The sequence below is a fragment of the Xiphophorus maculatus genome, chromosome 20 (genome assembly GCF_002775205.1).
Source record: "Xiphophorus maculatus strain JP 163 A chromosome 20, X_maculatus-5.0-male, whole genome shotgun sequence".
In the NCBI taxonomy this organism is placed as follows: domain Eukaryota; kingdom Metazoa; phylum Chordata; class Actinopteri; order Cyprinodontiformes; family Poeciliidae; genus Xiphophorus; species Xiphophorus maculatus.
In genome coordinates this window covers 19,240,053-19,254,134 of record NC_036462.1, presented here as the reverse complement: position 1 = coordinate 19,254,134, position 14,082 = coordinate 19,240,053, and the positions used below count along the sequence as shown (strand labels likewise).

General features: G+C 37.9%; 1 protein-coding gene across 3 annotated transcripts in view; it reads right to left on the bottom strand.

The window, feature by feature from the left end:
* The window catches only part of srgap3 (SLIT-ROBO Rho GTPase activating protein 3), a 72,719-nt gene that overhangs the window by 11,846 nt on the left and 46,791 nt on the right, over nt 1-14,082 (bottom strand). The window contains exons 5-12 of one of the 3 annotated variants that reach the window (XR_002751856.1): nt 11,756-11,941; nt 10,213-10,341; nt 6,110-6,331; nt 5,905-6,006; nt 5,148-5,345; nt 4,857-4,941; nt 2,350-2,377; nt 1,000-1,597 (exon numbers count right to left, since the gene is read on the bottom strand). Coding sequence is in view for 2 of the 3 variants with exons in the window: in XM_023324887.1 (XP_023180655.1) it covers nt 1,495-1,597; nt 2,350-2,377; nt 4,857-4,941; nt 5,148-5,345; nt 5,905-6,006; nt 6,110-6,331; nt 10,213-10,341; nt 11,756-11,941 (1,053 nt within the window). In the remaining variant the exon portion in view is untranslated. The remainder of the gene's footprint in view (nt 1-999; nt 1,598-2,349; nt 2,378-4,856; nt 4,942-5,147; nt 5,346-5,904; nt 6,007-6,109; nt 6,332-10,212; nt 10,342-11,755; nt 11,942-14,082) is intronic. The other 2 variants (XM_023324887.1, XM_005799885.2) reach the window with 2 other exon arrangements.

The following is a 14,082-nucleotide window of genomic DNA, read 5'->3' as shown; positions in this document are numbered from 1 at the left end:
TCAATTGGGAAGTAGAAGTAAAAGGATATGTAGTTTTAATTTGTTTTTACAAATAATTGTAAAAAGTGTGGCATGCATAAGCATTCAGCACCTTCTGAGCCAATACTTGCATCTTATTTGATCCAGAGAGCTCTTTACACATGTTGGCAAACTGCAAATAGAACTTCTTGCATGTTTCTTTCAACAAGGACTTTCTTCTTGCCTCTATTTCAAAAAGGCCAAATGTGTAGAGAGATAATCTAAAAGTTATTCTTTTTGGCTGCTTTTCTGGTTAATGCTCTGCTTACTTGACTTGTTGGATGTCAATGTCTTGGTAGGTTCTCTGGCATCCTCTTTTGTCTTTCAAACAATAGAATGCATGGTGCTTTGTAAGATATTAAAACTTAAGTTATTGTTTTATAACCTAACCCTACACTAAGCCTTTCAACGACTTTCTCCCTGTGTTCCTTGGTCTTCAAAATGCTGTTTGTTCACTAATGTTCTTGAATAAATCAGAGTTCTTTAATAATTAGGTGATTTCTGAGTATAACTGGTTGCCCTGGATTGCATTTAGGAGTACCAGAGTAAAGGGGCTAAGTTCAAATGTATGGAAGACAAGATGTTTATTTGAAAAGAAATTATAAAACCTCTTATGGATTTTCTCCCATCTCTATTTGTTCAATCACATAGAATCTGTATAAAATGCATTCAAGTTTTTGGCTGTGGCATAAAAATGTAGATGAGTTCAAGGGGTATGAAAGGAATATGAAAACTTTGGCAAGCACTGTACCAGAGCCATCTGGCATGCATATCAATCTTTAACTGTGCAATATGTAAAACACAACAAGTAGAACATGTTTTATTAGATAACAGAAGGAAAGCGACAAAAAAACCCCCGGAAGTTATGCTAAATATTATTCAGGTGCAGCACAGCAGAGGAACTATCAATAAGTTCTATTAGTATAGCAATAGTCTGGTGTCCCTTGCAGCCAGGACTACATTCTCTAATAACAGTGATACCTGAATACGAGTACGGGCATTCCTTCTTCCTCTGGGAAAGAAAGCAGCAAAGCAGAGGAAGAAGAGACAGAGAAATCACAGGGTTAGAAGAAAAACTCAGATTGTTATTGACCTTGCTGTGGGTTAAGGGCGGTTAAACACAGGGATTCACAAAAGGACGCTACAGAGTGCAGTCAGGACTGGGTGCAGAAAGGGACAGAGCAAAGATGCTGTTTTCTCCTGTATTTCAGTCATCACAGACTGACTGGGTTTAGACAGGAAGCTGAAGACATTAAATTGTTCTGCAGGGAAATAAAGTCCATATATACCAGTAGGACTATGGAAGGAAGGCGCATTAGAGGTTAAACCAGGGTGTTATAACCAAAAGGCAGCTGGAAAAGGGAGGAGCGGAAAGCTAAATTTTGTGAGAGAATAACAGTGAAGGTTCTGGCTGCGTTCCCTCAGATCCTCAGGGGATGCTCAGTCATACAACACCACCACCGCCACCATTGGTACCTTGATGAAGGTCTCCATATTGCCGTTAAACAGTTTATGGTTAAACATGGAGCGTGGCCTAGGTTTCCGCATTTTCTGTGGTTTAGGGGGAAGGGTGGGCGGCCTAGGAATAATTGAAAAGGGGGACAAAAATACCACAATGTGAAAAGGGAGAAAGCAAAATAAAAACATACAGACATAGTTACTAATCAAAAGCTCTAGATATATATATAAAACTTTCACTGAAATTTGACCTTTAAACTGAAGAAAACTGAAACAAACAGGAATTTGGCTTAGAAAAATACTTCAAAACACTTACATTAGAATCATATGACATTTTGGATTTTTACATTTGATTCTGTACATTGTAATTAAAAATTAAAACTTCAAATTAGGAAGATAAACAATAAATAAGGTTGTCAGATCACTCTGTTAGAATTACAGGGTTCATACACCTTTCCTTATCAAATTTCTAGAGACAAATTTCAAAAAAATCTCCAATCGATGGATGGATGGATGGATGGATGGATGGATGGATGGATGGATGGATGGATGGATGGATGGATGGATGGATGGATGGATGGATGGATGGATGGATGGATGGATGGATGGATGGATGAAGACACACAAATGGTTTCATATATGGATGGTTCTTTGGTCGAAAAAAAAGGAAAATCTTTTAGGGAAGGGATACAAGGTAAAATGCCTAAAAACAAAATTGTTTTTAAAGTAATTAAATATTTTTTTTTGTTTTTCCAAACTTTGTAGGGACCCAAAGATGTGAAAAAGTAGTCTTGAATATGTTGCAACCATGTTTTTTAATTAATTGAGTCAAATGCAGCGGCAGTAAAGCTGAGACTAGGACCAACATCTTACCTCGTTGTTCCACACTCGGCTCTTTCCCCTGAGGAAGAAACAAAAGAGGAACTTGTCATATTCTTGTGTCTTTATGTTGCACATTATGCAGAGTCCAATCAGGGTCCTATCCCACTAAAGGATTTCAAAACAGACAGAATCACTGCTGAAGACAGGATAAATAGAGCTGTGCTAACACTATTCAAGGGACAAACCCAGCAAACAGTCATTGGGCCCCAGGGGACACAAGAGGCCCCCCTAAAACGGTCTCAGGCGGTCTCTTGGAGATGATGAAACAGGGGTAGCTGCAGTGTGCGCAGGCTGTGGAGGGAGGGGTCCATCTGTGGTGACATTGAATGATGTCTGTACTGGTTCACCGAGCCTTTTGTTGTGGCTTTCCAACAGCACAGGCACAGATTGATTCCCCACAAATAACCTCGTTTAATTCATTAAACAAAAGATTTGAACAAAAATGTGTTTTAAAAGTCAGGAAAACATTACGACACCCCACCCCTAATAGCTGGTTACTCCCTTTAGGCAAAATAACTTCTGTGAGATTATTCTTGTTGCATTACACCAGTATCTGACATCAGTCTAAGAAAAGTTTGATCCTCCTTTCAGCCATAAGACGTTTGAGTGGTTCCTTACTTTTACAACCCATTTCAAGTCAACCGACATTTTAAAAGGATAAAGGTCTGGACTTGCCCCAGGACTTTTCATTTCAGATAAAAATGAGGCACAACTGGACCTTTCAAAAATGACAATGACCTAAAACAGCATTAAATCTGTCAAACAGTAGCAGAGAATTAAACTATGTTTCAGCTTCAACTGTTTTACAGACGGTTTTATATTTTATTCAAGCTCCCTCTGATACACGGTAGATTTAATGGATTCTACGACTTGGACAGGTTCTGCTGCAGCAAAGTATCTCCAAACAACTTTTCCACCTCCATACTTCAATATTGGTGTGAGGTTTTTCTCCTGGATTGCTGCATTTATTCTAAGCCAAACATGTTTCCTGTTATCTATCATGGTGTCTTGATGATTCAACTTCAGACTCCTCTCTCCAAATAATGTTAATTCAGAAGTCCTGGTCTTTGCCCATGTTCCAAGTTTCTTAGAGAGCAAAGGTTCCCCTCCTATTTAACTCACATTAAACGTAAACCTAATACTTTTCTAATCAAGAGTAGCAAGAGCCTGCTGACATTTTAGCATTTTTGGAGACTTATTTTAGCATCTTAAGGTCTGCTTTCAACATGAACTTGTTTGAAATGTTGGGAAGTGTCAGTAGCCTTCAAAACTTAAAATTTCCACACAGAAAAAATCCATGAAGAGAAAGCTGTCTCTACTTTTAAACAGCTCACCTCAAAACTAAAGACCTTTTCAAACGTTCAAAATAGTAATCAACTTTTGACAAGACAAAAACAGATAGACTGAATGACCACTTGTGAAACTTAGGTTCAGATAAATACATACATATATATTTATCACAGAACCACTTGGTGCCAGACCTTGATATTATGTTTTTATTAACACACACAGCAAGATGTAAACGCCATGTGGCACTAACCAGTTTGATCCCGTTCCCTCTGTCATCCTGACACCACCCACACACATGCACAAACACCCTGTTTTGAGCGTGAGGCAGCCAGCTAATGAGCACGACTCAACCGTGATTTATCGACTAAATAATTAAACATGGGTGGTACCTTTTGGGCACCATATGGTCTGCTCCTGCGCTCTCTCAGCTGCTCCACTGTGGACTCTTGACCACAGAATAAAGTGTTTATGAATGTAAAAAGACTATAATATTTTGCCATGGAACATGGTACCAACCAAAGGGCAATTTGAAGTCATAAATGAATGGGTCCTGAGTGTGAAATACACGAAAAATATGCTGCGTTCGTGTGAGCAATTCAGCTGCCCATTTTCATATTAGGTGCACCCCTGATGGAGGAGCAGCTGCAGAAATGGGCCCTGGTTTGATCCAGCTGATTGACTGGGTGTAAAGCTGTTCATCACGACTGAGGTGACAAGGAGGCCCCTGGGGAAATGGGTGGAGCCAAGGTAATCCCTCCCCCTCCAGCCTGGAAATAGAAACCCTCGCAGTGACTAGTGAGTATATTCACTAAACGGATAACACTCTAACCAGCAGAGATAGCAGAGAGAGAAATGAACACCTCAAAGTGTGGTCTGTTTCTGGTGTGACATAACTCCTTTTGAAACTCACTTCTCTTTTCTGTTTCCTGCTGCCTTTCAAAAAATGCCTTTTGTGGAAATGCAAACAAACAAACTGATTGGCCTCCATATTAAAGAAGAGTAGAAAGACCTAAAATAAATCAGCATAATCTCACAGCAAAAATCACTTAACCTGAATATATTTATGCAGTGGACAAAAACCCTTGCTAAGAAACTATTGTTTTTAAAATTAATGTGGCTATAATTATCTGTACCACTAAATAAATGTAACCAAAATGTTTTTGATCTTCTTAAAAAAACACGTGTGATAAATAAAAAAGTCTATTTACCTTCTCCCAGCGTCTGCTTCAGTAAGTCATGCTTCGCCTGCAGTTTGATGATGAGGTTACTGCCATTCAGGTACTCTTTAAATTTCTAGGAGGGGAGATGGAAGTAAAATGAGTTAAAGGAGTCAAACGGAGTTAATCTATCATAAAAGTTAAACAGTTCAAGATCAAAGAAATGGCAGAAATGTAATTTATTGTAGCTCCAAGTCTATTTTCAGACCATGTGGAAGAGCAGAGTGATGCTCACAGCGAGCCGATGGTCATTAGAAAGCAGACAGGTCGACACAGACTCACTGAAAAGTAGAAGGTTTCGGTCTCTTGCTGGTTTGACCTCCTCTTGGCTACATTGAGCTTGTTCATGTATGACTCAGAGGCCACAGACTTGATGGATTCAGTGGAGCGGCTGTGCTGAAAGGCATCTGACACGTCAAAGTCCTCCACTGTCAGCATGTCCTGGAGTGTTTGCATGGTTGCATCCAAGGTCTTCCTCACCTGGTTACCAGCAGAGTGGAAGGAGTGAAGATAACAAAATGTTTTTGTTTTATTTTGGGGGGTTTTATCAGCGGTTCAAGTAACTGTTCTGAATTCTGACTTGATGATAATAATAAATCTGCCTAGAATTCTGAATTAGGTAGATTAGAATATAATAAAGGAATAAATTGAGAGAATCCTGCAGACCCATATTAGACTATGATGAACCACAATGTTTTTGACATGACAAAGAGGCTTTTTGATTAATAAATGTCGTTCCCAGTAATGGTGCGGCTGTTCAATTTTCCCTGTTAATACAACACGAGAAGATAGGGCTCCAGAGTCATTACCACCTCTGTTTACATCTGTCTGCTCTTTATAAAAGAAAACCTTGGCTTCTTGACAAAACAGCCAATCTCAGGGACATATAGGGTCGACTCCTGCAGAGCTGAGGGAATTGGGGAGTAATTGCAAAGAAAACAGATGGTGATGTAGATATTCTGCTTGGTGTTTTACCCTTCAGCGGTGTGATAGTCTAGGGAAAATGAGAAGCATTCAGACAAATCTCATAAATCCTTACTTCTTCGTTCTCGATCTTTAGTGTTGCTAACCGAGACTGCAGTTGGTGGTAGCGCATCAGGAGGTCAGTTTGCACCGGCTGCTGGGCGCTGACCTGGCACACCTATGGAGGACAAATGGGTTGGGTTACACAAAACAACCTGAAGTGTTCAGAGTTACCTTATAAAAGCCAGATCGAGGGAATGAAAGTGTTTAGATCCTCTCACCTCATCTCCCATGTGTGGCAGATATTCAAAGCGCATCGGAGGACAGAACACCTGGTTATGCATATCCATGATCTTGTGCTTATCACTGCGAGAGTCCAGGTTGTCCACCGCATTCTCAATGATATCCAGTCCCTCATGGCGCGACGTCTCCAGGTTGTACTCTGCAGACAAGTACGTCCTGAAGGTGCGCGCCAAGCTGGCATGGTAGCCAAGATCACAGCACTTTGACAGAAAAAGATATAAAGGACAAATGACAATAAAAATTATAATTAGGTATCTTTAAGAGGGACTGCAAAGGAGTAAAAATCTTTTTGGGATTAATAGCTTCTTAGCAGAGTTTCAACAACATGAGAAGTTAAAATACTGTGTCTTCAGCTTGTTTAGGTGTTTAGGCAAGAACAGATTGGTCCCTATAATGATATATGAAGTCACATTCTCAAAAGCACTAAGATTTTCTGTTATAAGGATTCCTAAGGTTTATTGTAATGAATAGTGTTATTCAGATATAAACAGTATAAAACAAAGTGATAATGTTGTATATAGTAGGTGCTTAAGCACTTTGTATTGCCTTGTTGCTGAAAATGTGCTACATAAATAAAATTACCTTTACCTTCACCTTTAAAGTTGGAATAACTACTTCTATTCTGTTAAGACAAAAATGAATTAGAACCATGTACTATTTTCTGAAACTGTAATATTTTAATTACACATCTTATAATGCAAAAATATACAAAAATCTTCCTCACTATGATAGTATAGAAAGCCCTTGTAAAATACTGTATATTATTCAGAGAACCTCAGAGTGTATGTTCAAGCCTCTTTAATTGACTAAATGCCTAATCATGCTCCTCTACATGGTAATGCTTAAAAATAGCAGAATTACAGGAGCTGGCACTGCGCTACACGAGGGATAATTACAGAGTCTTATCACACAGAGCTGTATGAAGTAACCTAATTAGGCAGAGGATGCTACTGATGACGTTTAAAGGGAGCTAGGGGCAGCTGACAGCACTGTAAATCACCAAGTAAACACTCTTTAAAACTCTTTAGCGCTGAGGAAGTTGTCTCACCCCCTTCTTCTGCACAAGCATCATTTCGACTCTCTGTCAAGTCGGCTCACTAGACCCAAATCTAAGGGGAGTAAATTGGCCCCTTTTTTAAAACAAGCAAACACACTGAGAATGTGTGCATACAAATCCAGAAGCAGCTGGGAGCAGAAGATGATTGAGAAAGCTTTAACACTGTGAAACATTTGAGCCGAATTTAGTTGTGTCTACTATATTCTTTTGAAGTCAAATGAATTTAGCAGGTTTTAGATTTTGAACCTAAATGTGTGAGTTTGTGAAAGACAAATTTACGGCAGTAAGTTGTGTTAACTTGTTATCAATTTTGTCAAACCTCAAAGAGTTGAATAAACTACAGTTTCTAGGTTAGCAATTGAAAAAGCAATTATTGTGTCCTGAGATGGAAGTGCATTACTTTGATCTGACTCTTGAGTTTTATTAAGGCAAATGTTTATTTTAAGCCAATTTTCAGTGTGCAAAGCTTGAGGATAATGTCCTGTGATGTTAAATGAAATTTATTATCAGATCAGAAACGTTGTTCACGTATTTTGAAACAAGAATTTAAATGAAGTAAAATAATTAGTTATTTTAACTTGATAATGTGAGTAAAAATAATACAGAAACGTGTAATCTTTAACTAGGGTGAGTTTTTTCCTTTCATATTGTGAAATGATTATTTGGTTTAAATTGCAACATTAAGTTAAAATTCACAATTCAAGATTAATGAGCCATTATTAATCTTCTAGCTAAAAAAAACAATGTTTAGACACTTGTTTCTTGTTGTTAAATCAATTTCATGAACTTTAATTTCTGAGTTAAAGCAAAATCAAATTTCTTGTTGACTGAAATTGCATTTTCAAGGCAACAGGTGGACTTTCATTTTCAAGTTAAACCACCTTCAAATGTCTTACAGTAAATCCAAGCACTGTTGGTGTCTCTCATTCTCATCACTGTTTTACATGAAGTGATTAAACTGCATGTTTAATCACTGCATGAGCTAGTTGAGCTAGTTTGATTCACAACATATTAGTTTTCAAGATATCCTGATACCCATATTTGATACTCCATGTCTTGACACTACTAAGTAAACACTTGCAAAGCGATCATAACTCACCAGCTGAATTTGAACAATCTATTGCCTGTAACGCATTTTGCTTCCATGAGGTAAATAATCAAGCCCAAGTGCACAATGTCTCGCTGTGACTTAGATATGACAAACAATGCATTTTTTTTCTCACTTACTGTGGTGAAAAGATAAATGAGGATTAGTTTAAATAGATGCAGTTCACCAGGATTTGCAATGACACGGACCATTTAGTGTCCAGAAACCAGATCCACAGCAGCAGCCACACAATGAGGCAAAAGGGCAAATGCTCTCAAAATGTTCATCTATCATTATTAAGTGACTGCAAATAACTTCCAACAAGTTTTTCAATAAGATGTGTTCACTGAAACATGTCAGCGCTTCTAAACTGATTGGACTGTAAGCTGACTTGAAATATGAGGAGCTGCAGTACTGGGAAAAATATTTAACCTGTTTTTTATTTTTTATTGCACATAAATGTATCAACTAATGAAACAAATGTCAGTGTCAGACAAGGACGCCCAGAGTAGTCACAAAAAGAAGAGTTCAAATGACGTGGTTAATCAGTTTTAATTTATGATGATATGAAGAGGGGCAGTTCTATTTTCAACACAGGCCAACGTTGTTTTAGAAAGCTTTCTTGCTTTGAAGACTGATTTTCTTTTGTTTTTGTTCTGGTTACCTTAGTCTGATTGAAAAGAAATAGTTTGACAATCTGAAACAGTTCAGTGTGACAAAAAAGCAAAAACTGAAACTTTCGCAGAACTGTATGCAAAAATTATGTCTGGGAAAAAAACAACATTACCACCATACATTTACTGCTAAACTGTCACATAACATCAAATCAAAGCCCATATATCATAGTTTAAACTTTCCTTATCAGCTGTAATCCCAGACTCTTTAGATTGATCAGCGCTAAGTCTGCTTGGTTTTTCATGGTGTGACCTATCATTTCTGCTAAACCAATATTTTTTTTACTCAAGGAAAGAGTAAAAAAAAATACTCTTTTTTTTTACAATTTTCATCCTACATTTTCTTTTCCAGTCAGATCTCCAAAACATGATTGTGTTAAAACACACATTTTATCAAAGCAATCAAAGGCAAAAATATTTTAAACAAATTATCCATTGTAATAAGAACCACATAACAGAATAAAGTGGCAGAAAATAAAGATTTTCATTCAATTCATTATGACTGTGGTGAAACAAATTAGCCTGGCAAAAGGCCACAAACTCTGTAATTGAAGGGGAAACTTTGATAAGTAATGGAATTAATGAATAAATTTTGCACCTCACTGCAAAAAGGTGCACTGTGTGCAAAGACAAAGTAAGAATGTGTTCATTAAAAAGGAATGTTTTTCTTTTCCAATTCCTGTTAATGTTCCTCTGGTCCCTGAGTGCCGAGCAACTACAGCCAATCAGACGAACAGTTTTAAGCATACATTAGCAGCTGAGAAACCATTTTAAACACTGATGAAGAGTTCATTACAGCACTGTTATCTTACAGTTAAGACACTACTGCATCAGATCTGCCTCTAAATCATTTGTATTTCACTGAATTTTACTCTGCAGAACTCCTAAAAGCAACTAATTAATAACAAGACAGAGACAGACAGGACAAATAACATTTTGTCAACACCGATGAAGCCTCATTAATTTATCAGTGAGAAACATGCTTACACATCACTGTTGAAGTAGAACAAATGCATTGCGTCAACTGTCGACAGTCACCAAAAGTTAGTGTCAAGGATTGTTACGCAGCAATTAATAATAAAGAAATGGCAGCATCTTCGTTTACTGGGGCCAGCAGAGCAGCTTGAAAACAAACAGCAAACAGGCTGAGAGGGAATGAGACATGAGAACAGATGGCGAGAAAAGTGACAGTGCTGCAGAGAAAAATCAACACCAGAGGTCCCGGCTGAGAGAGACAAACACATGCTCCAAGCGCATACTTACATCAATCATGTCGGAGACGTCGTGGATATAATATTTTGCCACCACTGCATTGGTTGCTGCCAGGTTCAGCAAATAGTCATTCCTGGCTTTTGTGCATTTCAGCTTATTCTCTGAATACTTGGCTTGCCTCTGAGGAGGAGAGAAGAGAACAAGAGAGGCAGATGAAGGGAAAGTGCTTCTAAATTGAGCAATGGAGGAGTCTTCCTGTACACCAAAGAAACAGTCTGGATGAAGAGACAGGTAGAGATGGCCTAGAAATTTTGAAGGAAGGCTAAAAAGAATCTGCCTCTAGACAGTATTATGTTTGAAAAACTGAGCTGGATTTGCATTTTGTTAATATTATTCCCCTCTACAGGTTTCCCACTGAAGGGATTCCTGTGGTTGCACCAAACCGGTAAAGGGACCAGATTAAAACCTTATTTATGCTTAGCAACTCAACACAGTTGTCAATGTTAAATATTACTGAACAGCTTTATAAATCCCTGTATGACAGAAGTATGTTGACATTTTGAGATTTGCTTTCTAAAATTTCACTGTATGCTAACATGAGATGGCAATGGGAAACTTTATCTCACAACAGAGCTGCACAAATGAGTGGCTCAAACAATGCATCATTTTCCTTCTACTTAACTGTGTTCTACTTTGTGCACCTAAAATTTTAATAAAATACCTTGATATTTGAGGATGTAATGTGGCTAAAAGTGGGGTGTTTTTCATGGCACTCTAGCTGAATATTTATCAAGTATATTTGTTTACCAACTGATTGGATTTTCAGTGCTTTAATTGTTTGGCAGATTAAAGTTCTGCACTTCTCAAGCAAATCACAAAAAGCCTCGTCTTCTTTATTGGTTTTGTACATTTCCCAATTCACTCGAGTTTTCTATTTCCAATTTCAAAAAGCTATTGTGCACATACAGGAAGGAAAAATGAGTAACTCTCTTCCTTCCTTTGCATTCAACCCACTTCCATGCAGAGTAATAAGAGACGAGCTTGCAGTCGAGAGACAAAAAAAAAAAGATGAATCCTCATTGCGACTCTGTGTTATAAATAGTCTGGAGCTTCCAGAGCAGGTGGAGCCACTGACGTTCGCAGGCTAAGGAGAAGTTTTGATTTCCTGCTCCTCAGAGATAATAGGAGTTTCTCTATTTGCATAAAGAAATTCAGGAGTAAGCTAAGAATATAAAACGCATGGTCGCATCCGAAGGACAGAAGGCTCAAGAGAACAAGAGCCTGGCAAGTCTGGCATAGAAAGCGGAAAGCTGCATAAGCTGGAGAGGGAGTCGGGTTATTGCTAGGTTTGGATCTGGCTGAAGACCTCAGACTGCTCCTATGACTGTCTGATGTTAAATTGCTTTCTCTCTCTGCAAGACTTTTTCTCTCCAAATTTTCCAGCTGAAACTATAAACATTTAAAATTGATGAGACTTTCCTCAAGGCTTTTTCAAGCCCAAGTCCTGAGTGGAGAGTTAAAAATTTATATAGCATGCATGAATCCAGTGCAAGGGATAATTACACAACACTCTTCTCTTCTTACACATGCTTACCTTTTCTTTCATCTTCTCAATCTTTCTGGCAGAGCTGCGCCGCGGCTGGCGGTCTTCATGGCGCAGGAGGTTGACATTAAGATCTCCGGACTTGCTGAACTGCTTTTCCTCCTGCTTTTCTGCATCTTTCAGCTTGGTCTCAGCGCTGATGCTCTCAGTGTGGTACATGTGGTATGTCTTCATCACCTGGAGGGAGACAAAAAAGACATTGTTCCAGTTATACAAGTACAATGCATTTTTTCTAAAGTGGGGGTTTCAACAGTTGTTAACAGTCAGTCCAGTTGATCATCTTCTCTCAAGTAAGAGACTGATTGTTGAAAATGACTCCACAATTCACCATTTTATAAAAAATAAAATAAAATAAATAAATAAATGTTTGTAAATACATTTTCTCTTGAATTCAGCTCGCACTAATCCAAGCATTTTAATCACAACTAATCACCTTTTCAGTTTTGTTTTGTTGCCCAAATTCAGTTAAAACTCACAAAAAACTGAGATCTTCAGTAGAGAGTGCATTACCGTGAACACAACAACAGAAGAGCATCGACACACTGACAGGACAAAAAACACAGAGAATGAAAAATAAAATGCTTCTCTTACAAAGTTATGTTTTTAGACTAAACAAGAAATGCAAAATTGAAAAGTTTTTCAGCAATATTTGTTAACAGCCTGAGACAAAGGGTTGCTTTGTATTTTTCCCTTGCGGGTGGAATATGTTGGAACCAGTGCACACAAACTAACACAAGCTGAGTTGGATTAATATATGTCACTCGAGCCCTAAAACCAAAATTCATAACACACCAATATGTGCTGTCCTCATTTACACATGAGCCACACTTGTGCAATGAATTGCAACAGTGTTATTGTTGGTTTGAAACCTCCTTATCTCAGCCTGCAGCATGAATAAGAAAAAAATAAATCTTTAAAGGAAATATCATCTCCATTCCAGAGTTCATGGTTTTGAAAGTCTACTTTGATTTTTGCCTTTTCGTTGATGCCTGGTGGATCCGTTTGAGATGTCAATATCCCAGAAAACACAGATGACTCAAACGGAGGATTATTTAATTGGATACAGGGTTGTTTACAGTTTTGTCCCACTTGTCAAATCTCCAATTTACCATCTCACCCCCAGCTCTTTTCTCACTTTTTGTAAGTGCTGATGTTGTTTTACATGTTTTCTACAATTATGTTGTTACTTTGATCTCTTCAAACACAAAATATACTTCTTCCTCAAGACTTAAAAAAAATCATCATTAGACTACACAGAAGTGCCCTTAATATGTCTTAACCTGTCCCAGATGCTTCTGGAGACTCTCCTCTTCAATCTTTAAGCCTCATAAAGGAAAGTCCAGATGTGAGAGGCATCTTCAAACAGCTCAAGTGGACATAGTTTACTATGAACACCTCAAGATGTTTGACAGTCAATATAAACAATCATCGCACAGCTGGATGCCTTTCATCTGGAAGCTACAGATACATTTTTGTTGGGTTACACAACTGTAATTTGCCACTACTTCCTCTTCCATGTCAGTTGTTTATGAAAATGCAGCTTAAGGTCAATAACTCTATAGGTCAATAACAGCACCGAGTTTTTACACATCTGATCAGACAGGATGCATGATGTGATCTCCATCAAAGCTGGACTGCCACAGATGTTTTGGTAAATCCAAAAAGTCTTCCAGTTAAGTATTGGCAAACATATGCACTGCTAAAAGACTTTATGCGGTTAACAATGACCCAAAAATGATGTTACTTAATCCAATGCTATGTTATGTCATAAAGCACAATAATTCAGGTGTAATAACCAAACAATTGAAACTGAAAAAATTATGTAAAACTATTTTTTTGCAGAATACAATTTATTAAAATAAGTTCTTCATTGGTGAAAAATAGATTAAGACACCCCCATATTATCTTTCACAGAAAATGCCAAATATTACACAGAGGTTTGTTAGAGCAGCCACATATTTTTCTAACACTATACACAACATTTTAAGTGATATACATTGCTGTTGTAACTTTGATGAACTTTTTCTAAAATTTGTTAAACCTCCAGTTGTCACTGACTTTCTTATCCACAACACCCGCAGCTAGTAAGACCGAGTAATTTGCAGAAATGTTTTGCTTTAGCTGTCTCTACAAAAAGTGTGTGTGTGCTTGAGTCCTGTGACAACAGCCGAGGGCCACCTGGTCTCTAAGCTGGGATTTAAAAGTCAGTGAAATCAAAGGCTGGATATTTTGTTAATGTGCAATGTTTTATCTTACACTAAAGCAAAAACCAAAGCAGATTTTCCAAAATACGCATTGCCTAGATTGGATATAATCAC